The sequence below is a fragment of the Pseudorasbora parva genome, chromosome 5 (genome assembly GCF_024679245.1).
Source record: "Pseudorasbora parva isolate DD20220531a chromosome 5, ASM2467924v1, whole genome shotgun sequence".
NCBI classification, from domain to species: domain Eukaryota; kingdom Metazoa; phylum Chordata; class Actinopteri; order Cypriniformes; family Gobionidae; genus Pseudorasbora; species Pseudorasbora parva.
In genome coordinates, this window is record NC_090176.1 from 8,501,422 (window position 1) to 8,527,248 (window position 25,827).

The 25,827-nt window shown below is 39.1% G+C and overlaps 1 protein-coding gene across 2 annotated transcripts; it reads left to right on the plus strand.

Moving 5' to 3' along the window:
* The first annotated feature begins 2,042 nt into the window (after positions 1-2,042).
* On the plus strand, positions 2,043-25,622 carry sp3a (sp3a transcription factor). Of its 2 annotated transcripts, none has more exons than XM_067443160.1 (8): positions 2,043-2,212; positions 2,466-2,539; positions 2,676-2,786; positions 14,586-15,584; positions 17,379-17,583; positions 19,969-20,158; positions 20,330-20,526; positions 24,387-25,622. In XM_067443160.1, the coding sequence occupies exons 1-8, from the start codon at positions 2,206-2,208 to the stop codon at positions 24,704-24,706; spliced, it is 2,103 nt and encodes a 700-aa protein (XP_067299261.1). In that variant the 5' UTR covers positions 2,043-2,205; the 3' UTR covers positions 24,707-25,622. The 2 variants fall into 2 exon arrangements, with proteins under 2 accessions (XP_067299261.1, XP_067299262.1); XM_067443161.1 differs by having other exon boundaries at positions 20,068-20,158.
* Positions 25,623-25,827: the final 205 nt, after the last annotated feature.

Genomic DNA, 25,827 nt, shown 5'->3' on the forward strand with positions numbered 1-25,827 from the left:
GATTGGATGACGCCTGCGCTGGCGCTTGAAAAGTTGAGAATTCTTCAACTTCTGCCGCTTGCAACGCGAGTGAAGCGCCGCGACGGAACCCACAATTCAGTTCGGCAACGGATGATGTCACCCATTCAAAGTAAATGGGAAGCGTTAACGCCTACGCCCCGTGTGAATGCGGCGTTAATGACCCAGTTTAAATACAGATTCATCTTCCCAGCGCTGAAGTACCCCTTTAAGTTAGTATTTGATTCAGTATTGTGTAGGCATTCAGAGCTGTGATTAACATGGAAGTTAACTGGATTGCAATAAAATTTCACAGAAAAATGTAACTATATTATTATGAGGTGGTGCTTTTTGTATAAATGTTTTAATTGTACAAAGATGTAAGTTTATTAGAAAGTAAGCATGAAGGTCCATCCTATACATAACCACCACGATCATTCAAAACTTACAAATGGGATTGTACAAATTCATGAAGTTAGCCACCAATTCCCCAAAACATAAAATAGTCACAAACTGCCACGGAATTGTCTTGGCAAAATTATGCTGTGGTTATGCTTTGAGTACACAAATTTTGTACAAAAAACAGATTTTATGACATTACACTCAGTTGCGTCTATTAAAAAATAAATAAAAATGAATTTGATTTCAACATGAAATGAATCCCAAATGCTAAACTATACATTGTATTCCATTTTACAGCAAAACTGCAAGTTAACCTATTTTTCAGCTGAGAGGTCACACTGTGACATATCAATCTTCTATATATATTGTATTCACTGCATTAAATAAATAAAATGCATGACCATGGTCATCTCTGATGTGTGGGTGGTACATTTAACATCAATCAGTTTGCATACTACACTTTTAAATTATGATTAGCCTATGTAATGATATACAAGAAAGGTGTGGGTGATTGACATTAACATGACAGCTTTTTAAAGCTTTCATCAGCTCTAGGCAAGGTTTACTTTAACAGAACTATGTTTAAGTTAAGTGTTTTTTTCCCAGACTAAGTAAGCTATTTTCAAGCTGTCCACAAAACATTGTTATTATTGGTCAAATGTTTAGATGCCAAATTGTTCACTTCTACGGTTTCTTTAGAGCACTGGCCCTTGATTACTTTTGGTCCCTGTTGTGCTGAAGGCGCATTTTAAAATGTTTGCCAGTGTAATCGTCCCTCATTCACTTATACACATTCACAACCACATGGGCACCCTGACTGATCTGCGGCTGTGCCGCCCTGTACGCAACAAACTGCGATGCTCTGTGTATTCTGACACCTTTCTATCAGAACCAGCATTAACTTCTGGAGCAATTTGAGCTTCAGTAGCTCGTCTGTTTGATCGGACCACACGGGCCAGCCTTCGCTCTCCATGTGCATCAATGAGCCTTGGCCGCCCATGACCATCGCCGGTTCACCACTGTTCCTTCCATGGTGCACTAGAAGCCCTATCTTTCATGGTTAAAATATTTGATGTGATTTCTTCGTTATTACTGTACATCTATGATTTCTTTTTAGTATTTTTTTCCCTCTTTGGGATATGGAATATGATAGGTTATTTATTCCATCATGACATCTTGATGAAAGATGCTGCTTTCTTCTGCATTTAGGCTGAGCTGCAGAAATTACTGATTATCATTAATCATTCTCCTGTTACTGGAGAAACACTTGACAGAGCTCAAGTGGCCTCTTACATTAAACCACAAACCTCTTAATTGCTGATTATAAGACTTTGAAAAAATGACGTATCATCGGTTTCCCTGTTTGTTTGAATAGAAACTGGCGAGCAAAAACTTGGTATTCTTGCAAAATATGTGAAGGAAAAAAAATTGAGAATAAAGCTAAATAAAATAAAAAACACAATAACAAAACAACCCCTGTTGTTCCCCATAATGACAGAAACTGTTCCTATTCACGGACTAAAGTTGAGTTGCAGGACAACGAAACATAGGAAGCAATCCGGTCAAAATGACAGACATCCCGTTTATCCAATCAAAACGAGAGTTCTCCAACCTGACCTCCAATGAGATGAGAGACGAAGGGCGGGACTTCCTGTCGGTGACGCAGTTGGCGAAGTGGAAGCCCCGCCGTCAATCAAATTAGGAAAAAAACAAACTGGACTAAAGCGAGCGCAGGCACCGATTAAAATAACCATGCTCGGAGTGTAATAAAGCGCAGACATCAGTCTTCTTCAAAGAACTCACGTAATGACCGGTACGTAGGATTTGAAGAGCGTGAGAATGCTCGCGGTGAATCTTTGTGCAGGCTATGTTTATGCTAAGCTAGGCTAATGTTAGCAGGCGGCTGAATCTAAGAGAGTTTAAGAACCGCGAAGGAAATAAATACAGTGCTCAAATGATCCATAAAACGACACAACGCTTGTATAACACGCGATGAAGCCGTATGTGCAGAAAGCGCGCATTGTAGACTGGTTCTAATGGCTGTTTTGTATTGTTGTGCGTTTAAGCGCCTGAAGGGCCAGTGAAAGCGGGAGTCATGGCGGACAGCAGCAGCGCTCAGGACGGCGGCGGCGCGGATCAGGTAAATCACATCAAATCCGCTCCTCTCTTATTCTCTAATGCATGTGCTTTGTTGAAGTTTTCACTTTGTTCTGTTAAAACACTGGTACTTCCTGTGTGGCCACCCCCTTACATGTATTAAACCCGCCCATCGTCAGGACGGACAGCCCTCACCGCTCGCCCTACTCGCCGCCACTTGCACCGGCCTCGGTTCGCCCGCCCCCGGAGCAGAGAACGGGGCGAACTCGAGTAATGGAGCTGCTGGACTGGTAAGTCTGCAACTACAGAGATCACCTTTATAGTACCTTGCCCCGGTGTGAGTGTGAGCTAGGGCTTGTTTACTTTGACCGAGTGCGTGTTTACTCCCTAAACTTAATGCGCATGATATAGAGAGGCACTGATCTAGTTGAGCTTGCTCTTAGTTTAGTCCACATAAGTGTATAGTATGGTTCACAGTGCATCTCATTCTTACCAGGAACTGTCCACATAGGCAGGAAGCCATTCTGTAACTGACCAATAATGGTTTGTGTTTTACTGCTTATTAGTTGATATCAGATCACCATGGATAAAAAAATAAAATAATGGACAGTTTCATGTTTAATTTTCCCTGAAAGCAAACCTGTGTGAGGGATAAACGATGTAAAGTCTTTTCAGTCAATTGTAATATTGTAATCTGTCAGTCATCCAGCTGTCACGACATGGAGGGATATATATATATATATATATATATATATATATATATATATATATATATATATATATATATATATATATATATATATATATATTATACATACACATACATACATACATACACACACATACAGTACCGGTCAAAAGTTTGGAAACGTTAGTATTTTTAATGTCAAAGGATCTCTTGGACTCTAAGGCTGCATTCATTTGATCAAAAAACAAACAAACAGTACTACCGTATTTTCCGGACTATAAGTCGCACTTTTTTTCATAGTTTGGCTGGTCCTGCGACTTATAGTCAGGTGCGACTTATATATCAAATTTAATCCATACTGACTGATAAGAATAAACATATAGCCGCGAGAATGCGCTCTATGCTGCTTCTGTAGCCTAATATTTACTTATAGACAACAACTTAGAAAGACTGAACACGAACAAAATGCCCCCATAATGAAAATGTTATTCTGCAAAACACAAACAGCATGAGTAAAACATGCAGCGGAGAACGAGTCTCACAGCGTTCGTCTCGCGCAGCTGAGCCTCTCCCGGCAGAGAGTTCAAGCATCTGTGGACTCGTTCCTTCAGCTCTGGCCATCTTGCTTACAGTCCGCAAGTAGATTTCTTTTTCTTCTTCATCACAGTTAAAGTAACCTCTGCTTTTCGCCAGTCCCTTACAAGTTTCTCACTCACTTCAAACTTTCTTTCTTCTGCTCGGGTTATGCAGTGAAGCGGGCAGGTGCTCGCATGCGCGCGGCTCCAGCTCTGCCCTAATGCGACTTATAGTCCAGTGCGACTTATATATGTTTTTTTCCGCATCATGACGCATTTTTTGACTGATGCGACTTATACTCCGGAGCGACTTATAGTCCGGAAAATACGGTAAGTAAAAAAAAATATATATATGTATATAAATATATATTTGACTGGTACTATGTATCAGGTAAATCACACCAAATACTCTTTTTTTCTTTCAAATATAGATTTTGAAAAATAATTAGTCTCATAATAGAATAGAGTCAAATTAGGATAATTTCTGAAGGATCGTGACACTATGTATGATGTGACACTAGGTATGATGCTGAAAATTAAGCTTTACTATTGAATGTTTTTTGAAAAGTTAAAAAAAAAAAAATTGCAATATTTCACAGTGTTAATGTTTTTACTGTATTTTTAATTAAATAAATGCTGGCTTGGTGAGTAAAATCCTAGTGACAAAACATATCCTCTAGAAAAACGTATATTTTGACTAGGGATTTAACGATTCACTCAACTCCCGATGCGATACAAATCCCGATACTAATTTCACAATACGATTTTCTCCCCAATTTTTTTTTTTTAACAAAATGAGATTTAAGAAATCAAATGATAGTGTCCTTTTATTTCTTAGACAATATTCAGCATATTTCTTTGTAAAAAAAATGTAATCTGTCAAATAATAACTCAACTGAAATTAAAAACAAATCCTCAAAAAGTCCCTTCAAGGAGATCTTTCAATGGTGTTTTCTTGGGAGGAGGTTTGTTTTAGCTTCTTCACCCTCATCCTGCACTGAGGAAGAGCAGTAAAGAGGAAAGACTAGGTCAAGTTTTAAAGGGATAGTTCACTTTAAAATAAACTCTGGCATCCTTTACTCACTGAAGTTGTTTTAAACCTGTATGAATTTCTTTCTTCAGCTGAACACAAGGGAAGATATTTAGAAGAATGTCAGTAACCAAACAGTTAATAGGAGCCATTGACGTCCATAGTATTTTTTTTTCCTACTATGGAGGTCAATGGCTCCTATTAACTGTTTGGTTACTGACATTCTTCTAAATATCTTCCCTTGTGTTCAGCTGAAGAAAGAAATTCATACAGGTTTAAAACAACTTCAGTGAGTAAAGGATGCCAGAGTTTTCATTTTAAAATGAACTATCCCTTTAATACAACAGTGATGAGGTTTCACAATGTTATAAAGTGTATCATTACACTTGCAAGGGTTAGAAAAACAACCTATTCAGATAAATATGGCATAATTATTTAATAAATATAAATATTTGCACGCTTGTTTTCTCACGCACCCCGCACCCTCTATTAAATATAGTTGTTTCTGGATCGCGGTTTTTTCTCTCCCTTTTGCATTAATTATTTATTTTTACTCGGTAACGGATGTGGTTTAAAATGTAGCGAAGAACAATACTTCAATCAAAATGTACTTAAGTAAAAGTAAAATAATTTAAAACAACTTAAAAATATAGAAGTACACAGAAAAACTTCTCAATTACAGTAGCGTGAGTAAATGTAATTTGTAGGGCTGTGTATTGCCAAGACTCTGGCGATACAATACGTATCACGATACAGGGGTTACGATACGATATATTGCAATATATTGCGATATTGTAAGAGAGGCAATATATTGCGATATTTCTTTTTTGTGTGTTTTTGTTTTTAATAATTTAAAAGAATAAAGAACACAACCATAAGCCTAAAACACAAGACAAAGTATTTTATTTAATTAATACAGCCTATAATTTATATCACTAATCATATGCAATGTGCAATCTAAGTTAAGGGAAATGTAAAGTTACTGCAGGATTCTTTGTGTAAATGTTTTAAAGGTTCACAGTATAGCAGTGGCTATTTAACAACAGAAAGTGCAGTCCATTTCATGACTGAATGACTGTTTGTTTTATATTTAACACAGTAGCCCCGATCACACAGAACGCGTTTTTGCAGCAAAAGACGCCAGAGTTGGCAGAGAGCGTTATGCACGCTGCTTATGCGCCCTGGGCGCCTCGCGTTTAAACCGCTTGCTGCGCCTCTCGTTTTTGAAGGAGCGCTGCGAGCGCATGAAGTTGAAAAAAAGTCAACCGAGCAGAAAAGCGTGCAACATCATCACGCTTATGTTCTGTTGTCCAATCGAATGAATGAAGCGGCGGGCCTTCCGTTGTGTTGACCGTTACATTGATTTGACTGACAGTACAGGTGATTCGGGGGTTGCCTAGAAACATTAAAGCGCCTGAATTCATGCGGCATTCGAACCTGAAAAACGCGTTCTGTGTGATCGGACCCTAAAGCTGTTTTCTATAAAGCAGTCTATTGTATAAAGTGCTATTTCAAGAACTGAACTGCAGAGCTGGTGCATCCATATCCACATCTTTCGTTCTCCTGCCACCGCTGTCAGTTTTGGCATGTGTTTATTTTGTTACTGAGAGGAAAACGTGCAGGACATTCTATTAAAACACTTCTCAGCAGCGCGGGTGACATCAGGATGTTAAGCGAGCTCTCTGTTTCAATGTGTTTCCCGAGTATTAGATTATAACTTGGCCTATTTTGCAAACAAAATGATTCTTGTCGATTTCCTTAGTGGCTTCTTTTTAGCTGAAGCCAACATGAGTCCACACTTCAGCTCTGTATACTGCAGGAGAGGAATAATGCTATCGTCTTGAGAGCTGGGTTTGCTAATGTAAACACTAGTGATGCACCTACTTATTCACGTGTATCGATATTTTCTTACACCCCTAGTAATTTGTTACTTTCCACCTCTGTCTTTTACATGCAGACGGAGGTGACTGGAGCCTCTCACTGTGGAGATTATTTATCTTCGGAAAGTCAAAATGCCGCCACACCAACAACGTGCCTGCCGTCGCCATGCTTCACTTTGACCAACTTTCATATAAATGAACAACAACTCACTGATTTCACTCTTCTTCGCGCCAGTTTGCACGCACAGTCCGCAACGCTAGCTACAACTTGTGTGCCTGTAAAGTGGGCCGAGGTGACAGTATAGTTTCAGCGTCCCTGCTGTTTAAAACGTGTATCGCGTTCTGTTTAACATCTCAAACGACTTGAATCGACACACTTTTGTATCGATTTTCAACCGGCTCCGACTGAATCGTTACATCCCTAATTTGGACGGATTTATCTGAAATTCAAACGTAACTTTTAAGCCTGCCGATGTCAATTGTGTGCATCAGGGAGACTAAATGTATTAGTGTTGTCACGATACTGGAATTTCTAACTTTGATACGATATCTGGAAAAGTATCGATATTCGATACTAAAGGCTAAAAAACGCTACATATACTGTCAAATATATATATTTTTATATTTCTTTTTTTTGACTATTGAAAGTCTAGGCAATCAATTTCTTCAGAAGAAATCACTTTATGATTAAGCTTTTTTCATATATAAACGTTGATTAATTACATTTACAATTATCTCACATTTGTTAACTCAATGTATTTTTGGAGGGTAATTTTGTTGCAATATCTTACACACAGCACTAGGAAGCTTGATTTCAAGTTGTACATTGAATTTAAAAAGACAAGTAAATAGTAATAAAATAAGAACATAAACAAATGACTTGCAATAGCACAAATAAATACAACAACCCTCTACAATGCGAGTAAAACGCTCACATATGCGAGTAAATGTTCACTCTGGGCGAATAAATAATATCTATCATTAGCCATTGGCTAATAAATTCTTAGATTTTTCTTGCGCGTGTGTGCATTGGAGGCTAAGAATAAGTTTAGCATAGATATTTTCACTCGCTGAACACTGAGCGTGTGAGAGTTTCTCAGCTCATCTGACTCAACTCCAGTGTGAAGGAGCACAACTCGCCAACTCTCAAAAACAAACACACATGCGAGTGTCTTACATGCCACACAGAATCGACGAGCTACATGTTAACAATATTCTTTGTTGTATTTTCCTGTTAAAAAACCTTTTAAGAGCAAGCAGAAGAAATGCCATTTTTCCAGTTGTGGGCGGAACTAATTTGCAAACGGCAATCTCATTGGCTGGCGCTCATCTTTTCCTCAGGGTTCGTACGGGTGCTTGAAATCCTTGAAAGTGCTTGAATTTTGATGTTGTGTTTTCAAGGTTTGAAAAGTGCTTGAATTTTGGATAAAGTGCTTAAAAATGCTTGAAATTGTAACTATTTCTTTTACAACAAATACCTATCTGAATAAATAGTTTGTTTATTAAATGTAGAAATAAAATGTTGGAGAGCCTAAAATGAAACCTGCTGTGCTCGCGATCTGCCTGTCTATTTCCGTGTGACTCCGCCCCCATGTTGTCGTTTCAATGAACGTATTTTGGATCAAACGGACACAAACCCCACCAAGTGCCTCCTGTAAAGTTTGCAAAAATACATGCAGCTTTTCACTATATGGGCGAGTCTGCTCTTTCGAGTCACATGAAAGGTAGGCTATGTCATAGACTTTCAAGTAAGCTAACTAAAGTAGTTTACTGTAGCCTACACATTAGCGCCCATTTGTTTAACTTGCGCTATTAACTGCTAGCTAGGAATTCGCATTAGTGACAGAGTATATGTATAATGTGATAATGTAAGATTAGCATGTCCGTTATGGCATGTTCATTTGTGGAATAGGCAGTGAACGTAGCCACAAATTAAAACCTACAAACATTAGCTCAGTGCATAAAAATAGTGTCAGATGATCATACAAGTAACCATGGGCGTAGATTACGCGGGGGACGTGTCCCCCTCACTTTTAATAAAATGTATTTTCGTCCCCCGCACTTTTACTGGGTCTCACCGATCCTAGTCGACCCGCTCCGAGCGGGATCCGAACCGGCGTTACCTGCGCGGGGGCGGGCAAGTTAACAGGGACGCTAAAAACAGCTCTCTCTAATCTCGGTTTTTCTGCGCGCTTCTTGAGGTCACGGTCAAATGTATTTACATAGAGAAACCAACGTGAATACATCAAGATTTAAATTCAGAGACAAAAAATAATCTATGCATGACCTGTCATTTTATTCGCATCTAAATATGAGGAGGCGCTCTCTCACGGAAAGTCCAAAAGTGGATTCGTAATATCCAGTCACGCTGGAGCTGCAGCTGAAGGAAAACAATCGTTATGATGATGAAACGTGACGACGACAATCAGACGATTGCGACAATATATATGCTTTATGTGTGTTTTTCAAGCCATCTCAATGTAGGCTATTGATGACAATAAAGTATAGGCCATCATATGAATAATGCAGCTTTTAATGTTTAGTATCTTCTGCTCACCAAGGCTGCATTTATGTAATCAAAAATAGTTCAAACAGTAATATTTTGAAATATTATTACAAATTAAAACAGCTTTTTTCCTATGTGAATATATAGTAATTTATTCCTGTGATCAAAGCTGAATTTATCGTTCCTCCAGCCTTCAGTGTGACATGATCCTTCACTAATTATTCTAATATGAGGATTTCATAATCAAGAAACATTTATGATTATTATCTGTGTTGAAAACAGATGTGCTGCTTAAAAATGTTGTGGAAACCATGATAGCCTACATGTTATTTTTCAGGATTCTTTAATGAATAGAAAGTTCAAAGGATAGCATTTATTTGCATTCATTATATATTATCATCTTTTGTAATATTAAAAATATCACTTGTGATCAATTTAATGCATGTCTGATCAACAAAAGTATTAATTTCTCTCTTTTTTAATTTTACCACAAATGTTTAGATGGTTTCCACAAAAATTAAGCAGCACTATGAGCAGCAGAACTGATACTAATCATAAGTGTGTGTTGATCATCAGATCCTCATATGAGAATGATTAGTGACGGATCATGTGACTCTGAAGACTGGAGGAATGATGATAAATTCAGCTTTGATCACAGGAATAAAGCACACTTTACTATATATTCACACAGAGAACAGCATGGTTTACATTAGAATATATATATATATATATATATATATATATATATATATATATTTACATTGCATAAAATCTATGGAGTGTTAATGCACAAGTGTTTGTAGGCTAGTATATAAACCAATTATAAAATTAGCACAAAAAATAGGAGAATAATATTATAGATATTAATTAGTGGTTATTGTTCAGCAGTGTATTTGATATCTTGCCCAATTAAAAGCAAGAGATGCGATAAATTATATTGGTCCAAAAAAAATAAATCATTTCTGTCCCCCTCACTTCTGAAAAGATGGCTACACCCCTGCAAGTAACTTAGTGCTGTCAAAAATATTGATATATTTTTCGATCTGTCTGAATTTCGCACGGGATTAGACAGGAATCTACAAATTCCTGCAGATTTTGCGCTCATATCTGAAGTGGGCACATACCGTTATAAAGCCTTTATAAAGCGTTATAAAGCGTTATAAGGACTGAGCCCGTTACAGGGCTCAGTCCTTGGACCACTTCTCTTCTCCATCTACATGTCATCATTAGGTTCTGTCATTCAGAAACACGGCTTCTCCTATCACTGCTATGCGGATGACACTCAACTCTACTTCTCATTTCAACCAGATGATCCTACAGTCAGTGTTCGTATCGCTGCCTGTCTGACAGACATTTCTGACTGGATGAAAGAGCATCATCTTAAACTCAATCTTGCAAAGACAGAATTACTTGTTTTCTCAACCAACCCAGCACTTCATCAAAATTTCTCCATTCAGCTTGGTTCATCGACCATAACTCCATCCAGGACAGCAAGAAACCTTGGAGTTGTGATTGATGACCAGTAAACTTCACTGACCACATTACTGCAACAGCCCGGTCCTGCAGATTTGCTTTATACAACATTAGAAAGATTAGACCCTTCCTATCAGAACAGGCTGCACAACTCCTGGTTCAAGCTCTTGTTCTCTCCAGACTGGATTATTGTAATGCTCTTCTGGCTGGGCTTCCAGCATGCACTATCAAACCCTTGCAGCTGATCCAGAATGCAGCGGCGAGAGTGGTCTTTAATGAGCCGAAGAGAGCGCATGTTACGCCTCTCTTCATCAAACTGCACTGGTTGCCAATGGCTGCTCGCATCAAATTCAAGGCACTAGTTATCGCCTACAAAACAACCACTGGCTCTGCACCAATATACCTAAACTCACTTGCTCAGACTTGCACACCCTCCAGAAGCTTGCGTTCTGCGAGCGAGCGGCGCCTCGTGGTTCCATCCCAAAGAGGCATGAAATCGCTCTCACGGACATTTTCCTGGACCGTTCCTACCTGGTGGAATGACCTGCCGATCTCAATTCGTGCTGCCGAGTCTGTAGCCATTCTTAAAAAACATCTTAAGACACATCTTTTCCATTTGCACTTGACCAATACAGAATAGCACTTACTGATCACCACAGCAACGACCAAAAGCGCACACTCCTGGATCATATCTACGTCTCTCATCCGGATTTGTGCCTTCAGGCGGGTATGTTACATAGTTATCATAACTATCAGAATCCAGTGTTCGGTATATTGCGTACGTGAGTTTTTGTTGTAGATGGCTATTGCTGCGCGTTTAGCTAGAATACAAAACCAACCCATTGGGCCACTGAATCTGCATTAACGACAACAGCTGGGGCAACAGCCTTAGTCCTAATGGGTTGTAGCTATCTTAGCTATCAAAATCCAGTGTTCGGCACTTTGCAGACGTGAGTTTTTGTTGTAGATGTCTGTCTATAAAAAAAAAAAAAAAAAAATAATTGTTGTGTATTGTGCTAATTAATTGAGATTTCTTACAGCTCTTACAGGTTTTTGGCCTTGTCTGTTCCGTTGCTTCTATTACTCTCCCCTTTTTTGTAAGTCGCTTTGGATAAAAGCGTCTGCTAAATGATTAAATGTAAATGTAAATGTAAAGCCGACCTCTGACATACAAGTAAATAAAAAAAAAATAGCTCCTCTTCCCAGCTAATTAATGGTCAAATACACACAAAAAATGTTACACTGTTCATCTGGGTGTGTATTAACGTAAATACAGCCGTAAACGGTTCAGAAGAATGAGTAACAGGAACAGTGTTTTGATTCCACACTCGCGTCAGGTCTTAAAGGGGCAGCAGTTATTCAAACTACAAAAAGACAAAAGATCACCTGCTGCTCTTCACTGATTATCTTGTGTAACTTTAACAGATTAATATGTATTTAATTTTTACAATAAAAATCCAATGTTATTTTAAATTTAATAACTTGTTTATTTTTTTTAATTCAGTGTCTCACCTGAATACAGTTAGACCTAGGCCTACCTGATTTATTTGTGCTATTGTTTTTGCTTATTTGTTCTTATTTTATTACTGTTTTCTCTTCTTTTTACCATTTGAAGTCAAGCTTTCTTGTGCTGTATGTAAGCTACTGCAACACAATTACCCCATTGTAGAACATGCACTGTAAGCATATTTGTGAGATAATTGTAATGGTAATTGATCAATGATTATGAAAAAAAAGCTTAAGCTTTATCATATAAAGTGATCTCTTCAGAAGAAATACTTGATTGCCTAGACTTTTAATAGACATACACACACAAAAAAGAAATTAATTAAAAATAGAAAAGGTCAATGAGGTACATGTGATTGACTGTCTACCTCAAAGACGAATGTTTTCATTTTTAAAATGTTCAATAAATGAATTGAAAGTTAAGTGAACCCGTCGAGTGATTTTGTTTAGGCTAATTGTTTTTACAATAACCCCAAAGGCAGGTTAGATAGTAAGCAAAATCTACTTAGACAGTGATACATTTAAAAGAAATAAAACTTGTGATTTGGTTAAATATCTGATCCTGCTGCTTTACGAAACACGATTTTGGCTGTTTATAGTATTATTATCTTTTTAATGTGTTGATAAAGTGTACTAAATAATAATTTTGACAATGTATTGGTATGTAATTTACAGCGGTGTTAGGTGCTGGAAAAATCATTAAAATTGACCTTGAAAGTGCTTGAAAAGTGCTTGAATTTGACCTTTGAAAAGGTGTACGAACCCTGTTTCCTGTCCCGCTGTTTTGATTTCAGCAAATCAGTTCGAGCAAACGCTGTCGACGTGATTAATATTCATGAACCCAGCAGCTCATAAATCCTGAGTTTTTTGTATATTGTTATTAGTAGCAGAATTATTATTATTATTATTATAATATTATTATTATATTACTGTTTTTTTTTTTTTTTTACAGAAACACCAATATCTTAAGCACCACCACCAGTCCAAAGTTAAATAGACAAATATGCTTACATATATGGTTACCAACAGTTTTAGTTCTAATTACTTAAGTTATATCATTGAATAGTACTTGATTATCACTATTGCCAAGGTGTGCGTAAAGGGTTGTACAATAGAATAAAGATACAAATGAAATACACTGCTTTATTTTTTCAGGTAGGTCTAAAAGTATTCAGGTAAAAGAAACTGAATTGTAGTAACTGAAATTAATAATAATTAAAAAAAAGTAATCAAGTTTAAAATGACACTGGATAATCTTCATTGTAAAAAATTAAATACAGATGAATCCATTAAAGTTGCACAGTCAAGAGCAGTCAAGAGCAGGAAGTGATCGTTTCATCTTTGTAGTTTGACTAACTAACTGCAGTCCCTTTAAGACCTGACGTGTGCGTGGATCCCAGACACTGTTCCTGTTACTCATTCTTCCTGAACGGTTTACGACTGTGTTTACATTAATACTCACCAAGATGGGCATTGAGACATTTTCTAAATGTATTTGACCATTAATAAGCTGGGAAAAGATCGTTTTTGCACTGCATGTCAGAGGCGGCTTTATTACAGTATGTGCGAGCGCTTCAGATGTGAGCGCGAAATCTGCGGGAATGAGTAGAATTATGTGCAATCCCACGCAAAATTCAGACCCATCACACCAACACTGTCATGAGGACAAAATCCGGCGTGTTCGTAGTGTTCAGAGGGCACCGGCGTGTCGGTCGCAGAGGAGCTGGTATTGGTTTATCAGTACTGTAGATTTCAGTATCGATGTATATCAAAATATCAATATTTTTGACAGCACTAAAATAAATGGATTGGGACCAATAAATGTCTGGTGACTTAGTGAAACTAGAACAACACACAAGCAATACAATACTGTGAAAGTGCAGTGGAAATGTTCAAGCTAGTACACACATGCAGATATTAAACACAATCAAATGTTGTTTTCTGTTGATTAGAGACTTAAAGGGTTAGTTCACCCAAAAATTTTAATTGTCATTAATTCTTCACCCTCAAGTTGTTCCAAGCCCGTAAAAGACCTTCACTCATCTTCAGAACACAAATGAAGATATTTCTGATGAAAATCTGAGAGATCTCTGACCCTTCATACATAGAGACAGCAATTTAATGAACACTTTCAAGAGCCAGAAAAGAAGTCAAGACATCGTTAAAATAGTCCATGTGACTCCAGTGGTTCAAAATTAATGTAATGAATCAACAAGAATACATTTTGTGCAAAAAAACAAAAACAATTTCTTCTCGTCTGTGTCAGTTTTTTGTTCTAATAATTATTGTCTTACTCAGGATGGGTTTGCCCATGTTTTGCATCAGTCACCATAGTAACAGCAGGAGATTTTACTGTGTGCATGAACTGTTGTGGCATCACTTTGAATATTTTCTTTTTCCCTGTGTGAAACCATTTTGATTTCCTCCCTAGAACGCAGACCTCTCAGTGCAGTTAACAGGGTCGTCTGAAAGGTGGGAGGCGGTAAAGGACGATTCGGGTGTCCTGCATCTCCCCGGCACGGGAATCGTCACGTCCAACGGACAGTATGTTCTTCCTCTCCAGAGCCTCCAGGGTCTCCAGAGTCAGTCCATCTTACTCACGTCAGGGACTGACACTTCTGGTGGCGCAGTGCCTAACATCCAATACCAAGTCATCCCTCAGGTGCAGACGGCCGACGGGCAGCTGGGTTTCTCCACCGTCGAGGGGGCATCAATGGCGCAGGACGCCACAGGGCAGATCCAAATCCTCCCAGACGGCACACAGACCATCAGTGTCACTGGGACGACGGCAGCCGATGTTATCCGCAACAGTCAACACCTCATGACCCAGTCTGGCCAAGTACACCAAATCCCACAGGTGTCTCTAGGAAGCTCCGCCTTCAGCAGTCAGGGTCAGGTGGTCACTAACGTGCCTCTGGGCTTGCCTGGTAACATTACCTTTGTGCCCATAAACAGCGTGGATCTGGACTCTCTTGGGCTCTCAGGGGCCCAGGCAATAGCCACCGGCGTCACGGCTGACGGACAGCTGATCATGACCAATCAGAGCATGGAGAACTCTGACGGCTCGGAGAAAGCAGGGGAACAGCAGCAGACACTCAACTCTAATGCAGACATGTTTGTGCCTACCACATCTTCAGCATCCTCGTCCTCGCAGCAGGCCAGCACGATAGACGGCACGGGCGTGTTGACGCAGCCTGTGGCGGGAGAGCAGGGAGACGGATCCGGCTACCTCAGTCAGGGCACGGTGCAGGTTTCAGGAGGACAACAAGTCATCCAGTTGCAGCAGTTGCCCTTGCAGACCGGTGATGGGCAGGTGTCTGGACAGGCCCAGCAATCTCTGCAAAACATCCAGCTCATCAACCCAGGAACATTCCTCATCCAGGCCCAAACCGTCTCACCGTCAGGACAGATACAGTGGCAGACCTTTCAGGTATGTTTTCAAATATGTAATTTTGAGATCGGTTACTTTGGAAACTTAAAATGTGACTAAATGCAGATGGCTCGTTTACAATTTTTTTTTTTTTATTGACTTGCTAAATTTAATCTATTTTCATAACATGAAAAATAACACATGGAAATGTGATCTGTAAAATGAATGTACACATAACAGGCTCGTCAACTATGTTATTCCCTTAACTAAAACAAGTTAATACATACCTCTCTCTGTGCGTGAAAATCTGATAGCATTTAGCTTAGCCCACTAAGCCCAGTTCATTCACTATGGTACCAAACAGAGATCCAGTTAGAAGCCACCAAACACCTCCACGGTTTCCCTTACAGTTACACTTACACGAATAGTTGAACGACCAAGTATGGTGACATAAGATAAAACATGGCGCTTTTATAAGCGGATTAAAAAGGAGAACTATAATGTATGGCGGAATAGCACTTCTGAGAGTACATCGACTCGGCGCAGTAAAAAGTCGCGGCTGAAGAATCCTCCCTCACAAGAGGGAGGATTTTGTGAGGGATGCGATTAAGTGAACGCTCTAAGACGAGAGAGGTATGTATCAACTCATTTTAGTTAAGGGAATAACATAGTTTAATATGAAAAAGTGGTGAAGTATCCCTTTAACTTCGAAAAATTAGTAAACCATGGTAGGTCACATCTTTATGTAGAGTCGGTTGACTCAAACAAGCACGAACACAACACAATGCGTAGATCACAGAGTGACATTGACATGCTGCTTGGCTAAAGCTGAAGGACTTCCAGGACCTTGTCAATGGATTTTGGGTGATGTGGGTGTAAGGAATCGGTATCAGTAATGCTGAGTTCACACAGGCTGATTTTAGCCCAGATTTTGACTCCCCGAGGGGAAGATCGCAGACAAATGCTTGACATCATAGGCATATCGCTGCACGTTCACACGAGTGACAATCAAACTGTGAATTATCAAAGACGCGATCTGAGAAAATTGCAGATGATCGATTCAAAATCCTGCTGTGTGAAATGAGTTCTGACCGAAATGACATCTGCGATGACCTACAGCCAATGAGAGAGCGAGATATAGGGCAGCGGTAAGTTCGGGTAGGACTTAAAGACCAGAATATCAGTATTTTAATAATAGATGCATTTATAATTATATCAAACAGAAACAAAGCACAAATATTTGCTTATCCAGCAGCACATTGCAAAATTTATTTACCTCCAACTCTCTTTAAAGAACACAATCCTTGCTCCCCGCATCTCCCCAACTATGTCCTTCTTTTTTTTGCCATCATTTTTTTCTTTTCGCTGCAAATCAGAGCACAGACAATTTGGTTCGCACGCTTTCTTGCAGTATATATTTTTAATAACAACTCCAGTCTGACGCAATTCGTGTGATCTTCTTGTGTGTGTTTGGTTGTGAAACGTAGTTTGCGCACTGGACAGAGTTGTCGGTGATTCTTCCTCTTGTACAGGCATACAATATGAAACCCTGTCACCGAATCCATCGGTCACGGCAGCAAATGAATGTGAACACGGCAGCAAATGAATGCTACCGCAGATAGTCATGCAGTGATCCGACGAGTTTGAAAATCATGCAATCTGAACTTGGCACAAGGATGATGTGTAGAGACCAATCGCACACTGTTTTAGGGCTTGAGCACGCTTGGATTGGTTATTTATTATCCACAATTAATTGATTGTCAATTTAATTGTTAGCATCCTCAGTTTGGAACAACACGAGTGAGTTAATAATGATGTTACCTTTAACCTTTACCAATTCTTCTGTCCCCGCAGGTCCAAGGAGTTCAGAATCTCCAGAACCTTCAGCTCCAGACTGCTCCATCTCAGCAGATTACTCTTGCCCCGGTGCAAACGCTGTCTCTGGGTCAGGGCGGTACACAAGTCAGCCTGACCTCAGGACAGATGCCAAACTTGCAGTCGGTGACGGTCAACACTGTGGGCCAGTTCCAGCAGTCCGAGGACACAGACAGCACTGGAGGTACAGCAGCTGGTGCTTCAGGAAGGGGGGTGAAAATGCCTTTTCCTTACGGCATGGGTTCCCAATCCTGGTCCTGGAGTACTCTCAACGCTGCTCATTTTTTATGTCTCCCTTTTCTGACACACTCATTTGAGATCTTGGCGTCTTAACTACCGAGCTGATGAGTTGAATCAGGTGTGTTTGATTAGGGAGCCTTTAAAAAAGGTGTTGTGCTAGGGTTCCTCCAGGACATGATTGTGAACCAGTGATTTAGGGCAGGGGTGTCCAAAGTCATTCCTGGAGGGCCACTGTTCCTGCAGGGTTTAGCTCCAGCTTGCCTCAAACACCTAGTCAGGAAGTTTCTAATATTCTTAATAAGACCTTGATTAGCTGGGACAGGTGTGTTGAATTGGGGTTGGAGCTAAACTTTGCAGGACAGTGGCCCTCCAGGAGCAGGATTGGACACCCCTGATTTAGGGGTAAAACACGGTAGATAGATGCAGGGCCCTGTGAAATCTCTCTTATTCTTTTCTAAATGCTGAATTTTGTTTTAATGGTTTAATTATCCTATTTGAGTGGTACATTTTTTTTTTATTCTGCATGTTTTAAATAATCAATTAAATGCATACAACAGTTTTATTAATCTTTTAAAATGATAATTAAAAATGAATTTTCTGTCATGATTTCTTTAGGCTAAATCAAACTTTTATTTTGGCAGGGCGTAGTGAGTTTCTGTGTGTGTCTGAACATAGCTTTATCACATTAAATGGTAAAATGCTTGTGGAATTCATATAGAGCTGCACGATTAATCGTTAAAAGATCGTGATCTCGATTCAAACACTCATGTGAGCTCATTCCTAAATAACAGTTTGCCTGTTTTGATTAATAATAATAATAATAATAATAATTCATTACATTTATATAGCGCTTTTCTAGGCACCCAAAGCGCTTTACATATAGAAGGGGGAATCTTCTCAACCTTAAACAAAATGGTTTTGTAACAAAATTAAACCTTTGACAAAGCATTCAAATCTGTTTGCGCTGCTGGTGAACCAGAGTGAGCTGTTATGTAAATTCAAATGATCCCAGAAGAACTGGTATAAAATTTATAGCTCTGATATAAACACTGATGTCAACGAAAGCAATCAAAATAGAGCATATCACCTTTTGAAAGTAGCATGGCGCTTCAAAAAAGGATTGTATCATTACATGTTTACGCCACTAGTTGGCGACAAGTGACCGTTAAAAATGTATTTGTCATTGAATCATTCACTTGAGATTTGTTGAAAAATGCTGATTCATTCAGTGATGAAACCAGTATTTATGAGTGAGTCATTGAATCATGTAATCAAACATTTTTAAATAGACTGCAGCAACTGATATTTTGCCAGAACCTCTAGTCACTTCCATGTTTTTTTAGGACTAGTTTTTCAGAAACGGGGTAGAAAGGATGATCTCCTTTTGAAAGAAAAAACAAAGTGATTCTCAAATTATCCAGAATCGTGCAGCTCTAATAGATTGTCCTCGTATAGTGATAACTTAGGTGCTGAAAACACCTCAAGTGTCATGCGTTCTTCTGTATGTATGTAGTAGTGTTGTCAAAAGTACCGACCGCGATACCAAATCGGTACTGAAATATTAAAAATATGATGCTTTGAGCGCTGTTAAGCGGAATCGTAAACACCTCTGACTGGCCATTGTGCTCACACGCTCATCAAATAGGTCTATGATTGGCTACTTTGATCAGCGCTTCACAAACATGTTGTAAAAATACATCAATGACGCTTTTCACGGAGCGCATGCACAGATACGCACAGAGCGTTTGAATGTAGGTGTCTATTAGCCTACCGGTCCGCTGGTCGACGCCTGCTTGTGCTTTCAAACGGAGCCGCTCCTGCTTTCAAAACACTTTTCAAACACTTCTGTGTTGTTTCAAACTGCTGCCATGCATTGATCATTGTAGCCAATCACAGGCACATCCGATGAGCGTGTGAGCACAATGACCAGTCAGAGGTGTTTACAATTACAGACCAACAGCGCTCGAAGCGTCACATTTTTAACATTTCAGTACCGATTTGGTATCGCGGTCGGTACTTTAGACAACACTAGTGTGTAGTAGACCAAACTGTGGCGCTCTTCACACGCGCAGAACAAGCATGTGTGTATAGCCGTGGTTTTATATTCATACTTGTTCATAATGCCGTTTGATTAATTGTAAACCCCTACTTTTGATTTTTCCTTCAAATGTTTTGCCACGTCCATGTCATACTGTACATTCTGGATTCTGTGATCCCGTAGTGTGTAAACAAGATGAAATCATTTAGAGTGACATTACAGAAGGAAGATGTGTTTAGTGGTAATTATGCAGTGCTGTTAGTGTAACGCTGATCATACTATACTCTATAGATATTCAGATTAAGGAGGAGCCTGATTCGGAGGAGTGGCCTCTGGACAGTAGCTCTACGCTGAATGCCAATGACCTCTCTCACCTTCGTGTTCGTTTAGTGGAGGAGGAGATGGAGGGATTGAGCCAGGAGGGCAAACGTCTGCGCAGGGTCGCATGCACCTGCCCCAACTGCAAAGAGGGAGGTGGGAGGTGAGATCACACTGCTTCCTTTAGCAGCTCGTTTTGTTTTGAGACGCAGTGAAATTTATATTCATGTGTAATACAGACACCCTACGGTGTGTGTTTGACGACATGTCTTCATTACTCGATGTGTGTAATGTATTTCCATTCTGACTGTACATTTCTAATTATATGTTGTAGGGGATCTAACATGGGCAAGAAGAAACAGCATGTGTGCCATATAGCTGGCTGCGGGAAGGTATACGGGAAGACGTCTCACTTGCGAGCTCACCTGCGCTGGCACTCGGGAGAGAGACCCTTTGTCTGCACCTGGATGTTTTGTGGGAAGAGGTTCACGCGCAGTGATGAATTACAGCGACACAGGAGAACGCACACTGGTACTCTTTCTCTCTCTCACGCACACACACACACACACGGTTGTTTTTGTGAAATGTGGTTACATTCCATAGACGCAATGGTTTTTATACCGTACAAACTATACAGTTTTTTTTTTTTAATCCCCTTACACTGCCCCTGCCCCTAAACCTGCACACACACATACACTGCCACTGCCACTACCCCTAAACCTAAACCTACCCATCACAGAAAACATTCTGCATTTTTTTTCTAAAAAAAATACTCGTCCTATATGATTTATAAGCATTTTGAAAAGTAGGGACATGGACAATGTCCTCATATTTGACCCTCTCCTTGTAATACCTGTGTCATACCCATGTCATTATACACATTTGTGTCCTCATATGTCACAAAAACACACACACACCAATGTGGTTACCTCAGTTCTAAAACCTAGTGAGCTGCCTTGCTTACATAGGAGGCTAATGTCTTATGGTAAAGACACTCCAAACCGACGCCACAGAACTTGCGCTGATGAAAGCGGACTGTGTTGTCGCCTCGCTTCAGGGGGAAAAAGCTGCACTTGAACACACCGAGAACTACAGCCGAGTGTCAGCTAGCATGCACGATCTACACCTTTGTGTAAATAAGACAACTCTCTATTTCTGCAGCCAGTCAGAGTTTTCTCTCTCACTGACCGGCCAATGGCGATTCTAGACTTTGAATTGGCCCAAAAAACCCTGATGGCATCCAACTAAAGCCAACACTCAAAAAAAAAACATTACCTGGCTTGGTGTGCTTAAGGCAATATCCTGACCTGTATAGAGCCTCATTAGTGACTGATTTGGAGTTTGATATTGGCATAACAGTGCAATAGTGCAGTTGAAAATGTATGGCAAACACATGCATGCATACATACAAGACAATATTGTGTTATAACACATTCAGTATTCACATTTTTCCTCAACTTTCTTCAAACATCTCTTGTATAAAAAAAGAAAAGTATATAAATAATGAATGTTCCAGCCTAGAGTGATGTCAGCACATATATTAACAACAGTTTGGAACAAACGTACAATATGAGTAGCACAGCAGGTTTTTATAATTTTTTATAATAAATTATAATTGAGAGCTGCCAACAGACATACACTACTGTTCGAACATTTAGGGTCAGGGCTAGTTTATTGAAAGCATTGATCCCACTTTATATTATGTCTTTTTAACTATGTAGTAACATTAAATAATTATTTGATACAAAGCTCATTATTGCTTTTTTACATTTACAAATGTATTTTAAATTCTTTTTAAAGGCATTGGCTATGTGCATTATGTAAATAGTAACTAGATTGTATTGACATAAAGAGAAATGGCATATTTTCTTAGCGATATCTGCTATTTACACCGTTTAAATAGCAGTATTTTCTTTGCAGCAAGTGTAAAAAGTAGTTGGATGTTATTTATACTTGCTATTTATACTTTTAAAAAGTGGCAGATAGTATTTGCACCTCAGTGTTGTTGTACATTAAACAGGATGCAATAATAACATGGAGTGTAAATTAGGGGTCTAACAGTACACGTATTCGTACCGTTCCGTTTCGCTATAGGGGTTTCGGTTCGGTGCACGTGTGTACCGAACGCTTCGAATGCAGTCTTTAACAGATAACAGTCGGCTTGTTTTAAGCGCGGAACACACTTTAATCAGAGATCCCTCACGAACACATTAAGTATTCAGTCCATGTTATCATGAAATTCAATCGATAAATGCCATTTTGACGTTCTTTAATGTGACGTGACTGATGAGTATAGGCACGTCAGTTTAAACGGCAGTGCGGCGCAAAAGTGAACGCAGTCATCTCTTCCTAAAGAATAAACATGAATTAATATCTCTTAAGGTAGGCTATGTTGAGGATACATTACAACTTACTGAAATGTATCATATGTCGTGTAATCGCTCAGTCTGTGTTTCAACCGTGGAAAGGCAGAAAAGCTTACAATGTCCTGTAGCATCACATTTACCTCAGGCAAGTCATTTAGTGTGCACATCTGTGTTAGTTCACTAGAGAAACAAACTCTTTCCCTAAATATATGCAGTATATATTAGCCTATATATTCAATATATTCTACTTAACCTATTATTGATGTCTTGTTTATTTAATGTATGTTTAAATAAATCTGTCATGATTTGACAGCCATGTACAAATGATTATATTTCAACAATGAATTGGAGAATAAAAAATATGTAATTAAATTTAGAAGTTAATGCAAGAACTGTCTTATGTGAAGCTTATGAGTGTTGATTATTATATCTAAAAATAACTGAATTGAGGCATATTTGAGCTCTGTTGTTAACCTTTACTATTACAATGTGTAGTCTAAGTAAGGACTCCCTATATTTACAGCATTAAGAAACGTTTAGTTATAATTGAATTAATTTAGACATATGTTTTTCAGTAAACTGTTGAATAAAAATAAGTAAAAAGCAATTTTGTAAAACTGCTGTATAGTCCAGGCAAAATAGCGTTTTACGACAGACTAATTGTAAAATAATTTTTTTTCAGCTTAGATCATTTCTATGAGGTGTCCAGAACAACATACTAAAAGTCCTAAGAAATCCTAGTTGAGGAAATATGTTAAATTCTCATCAATCCCGAGATGTGTGCCAGTAAGGCCAAACAACAATGGACCCCCAATGGGGCTATTTTTTTCCTTTACTCCTATCAAAATGAAACTTTACACAATGAAAGTACACATGAAAAGTAATTTTTTTTGTTTTACAAGTTTCTTTGAAAATGAATTTTACTATGCAAATGAGCTATACACTAATCGTATGCCAAAAATACACCCAAATGGGCTTATTTTTTCCTTTACTTCTACCACAACAAAACTTTACACAAGGAAAGTCGACATGAAAAGTAAAACATTTTGTATTAGAAGTTTCTTTGAAAATGAATTTGAATATGCAAATGAGCAATATACTAATCGAATATGCCCAAAATATTCGATACTCCCTAAAGGGCTTATTTTTTCCTTTACTCCTATCACAATCAAACCTCACACAGTCAAAGTATACATGAATGAAAAGTAACATTTTTGTTTTCCAAGTTTCTTGGGAAAATCTATTTCAAATATGCAAATGAGCTCAACACTATGCCTAATTGACTTATGGCCAAGAAGCCCTAAAGGTACAAGTAGAAAAAACAGGGGCCAAATAACTAACACATTCATGTCCATTTAGTATAATAATATAATCTGTCGACCCAAAAAAAAAAAACGAGCGTTTAAGGAGACAAAAGTGGATACAGGCAATAACACATGAAGCTTCGACAGGAAGAATGGGTCAATTTTGGGATCCTAACACTCAGTATGCCTCGGTATGTTTACGTGTGCAGTAAACATGTTGTCAAATATCCAAATGTCAGTTTAATATATGATATTTCCTGTCGCTGATCATGTTCCCCTCCAGTGGGCGTAATTTTCAGTGTAATATAATCTTGTCGCGCTCTGTCTCAAGTGCCTTTATCCACTTTTCTGTCCTTAAACGTTCGTTTATTGGGTCAACAGCTTATAAAAACTTCTGGGTTTTTGCTCCTGTGTTTTTTAGCTTGTTTTCTGTACACCTTGTCACATATCAGCTTTTAAACATTGTTAGATGTTTTGTAATAAGTCAGAAATCACAAGGAGGCCGCTTCCCTTTATGTTTGAATTTTATGGTACCCTGTGTCTTTACAGTGCATTTTAGGATTGCTTCCTTTGCCGGGCTAAACATGGTATATTTTTAAGATAAATGCATAAATGAGCTTTCTAAGCAGGCTTGATGTTAGGGAGCTCATTAGGTTTTGTAACAGCCTTTATCTCTTCTTTTTCCTCATTTCCATATCATTCGTTCCTTCGCCGTTATCAGGAGAGAAGAAGTTTGTGTGTTCAGAGTGTTCGAAGAGATTCATGCGCAGCGATCACCTGGCCAAGCACATAAAGACGCATCAGAACAAGAAGGGAGGAGGCGGAGCCGTGGTGGCCAGCGTGGGCGGGGCCATGTCCTCAGACAGCATCATCACGGCGGGCGGGACCACACTCATCCTCACCAACATCCAGCCCGGCACCATGCAGGGCCTCGCCACCGTCAACGCTACCGTCAACAGCTCTAGCTCACAGGACCAGCTGACCACAGCCGAAATTCCTCTGCAGTTAGTCTCCGTGTCCGCCGGGGACGCGGCCGAATGAAGAGGAACGCTCTAAAGGTGACGCCTCTACCTGTAGGACGTCACGTCCTCTTGTCCCGCAACCTCAGACTTCATTTCGACTACATCGATTCCACGCTCACGCATATACCTTGCTTTTATACCTTTACATATTTACCCTCCTTTACGTAAATATGTACATTTACGTGAATGCATATATACACACACATATATATATATTTTACAAATATAGAATTATTGGGGGATTTGTTCATCTTTTTATGGGGGAAGCGTTATTTCTTGTTTTCACATACAACACTGAAATGCCTTATATTGTATTATAAGCTGTCGTGTACAAAGGCCGAGTCGTTCATGGGTGTCCAGCATCTGTTTCAGTGTGTGCTTGTTGGAATGGGTATAATCGTGTTGTATAAAGAATGCAGTGCTGGTGACAAACGGGTGGCTGGTGATGTTAAAGAAACAGTTTAGCCAAAAGTGGAAATTCAAACATTATTTCTTCCCCCACCTCCCATTATGTCATTATGTTTTTGAAGAATATTTACACACAACAACAGTTAAAGGGACAGGCCACCTGAAAAAGAAAATTCGGTCATGTTGTTCCAAACCTGTATGAGTATCTTTCTTCTTCTGAACACAAAGATATTTGAAAGAATATTGGTAATCAAACAGTCGATGACTTCCATAGTAGGAAAAAAATGCTCGATGGGTGCTGTCAAACAACATTCTTTAAAATGTCTTCTATTGCATTAAACAGAAGAAACTCATACAGGGTTGGGACGACATGAGGGCGAGTAAATGGGTGAACTGTCCCTTTAAAGTGATAGTTCTCCAAAAAATACAAATCCTGTCATTAATTCCTCACCTTCATGCCGTTCCAGACCAGTAAGACTTTCGTTCATCTACAGAACACAAATGAAGATATTTTTGATGAAATCAGTGCTCTCCGACCCTCATAGACAGCAATTAAATTAAATAAAACCCTTTTTGTGTGCAACAGCTAGCCAATGTTGAGCCGGCGTTCTGGCGTAGAGCCCGGAAGTGCTGCACTGCTTGTACCACGTTAACAACGAGACTGGCGCACACGAGAAGAGATCGTTGAATTGGAGGGTTTGCACACAAAATGTATTCTGGCCTCTTCATAAC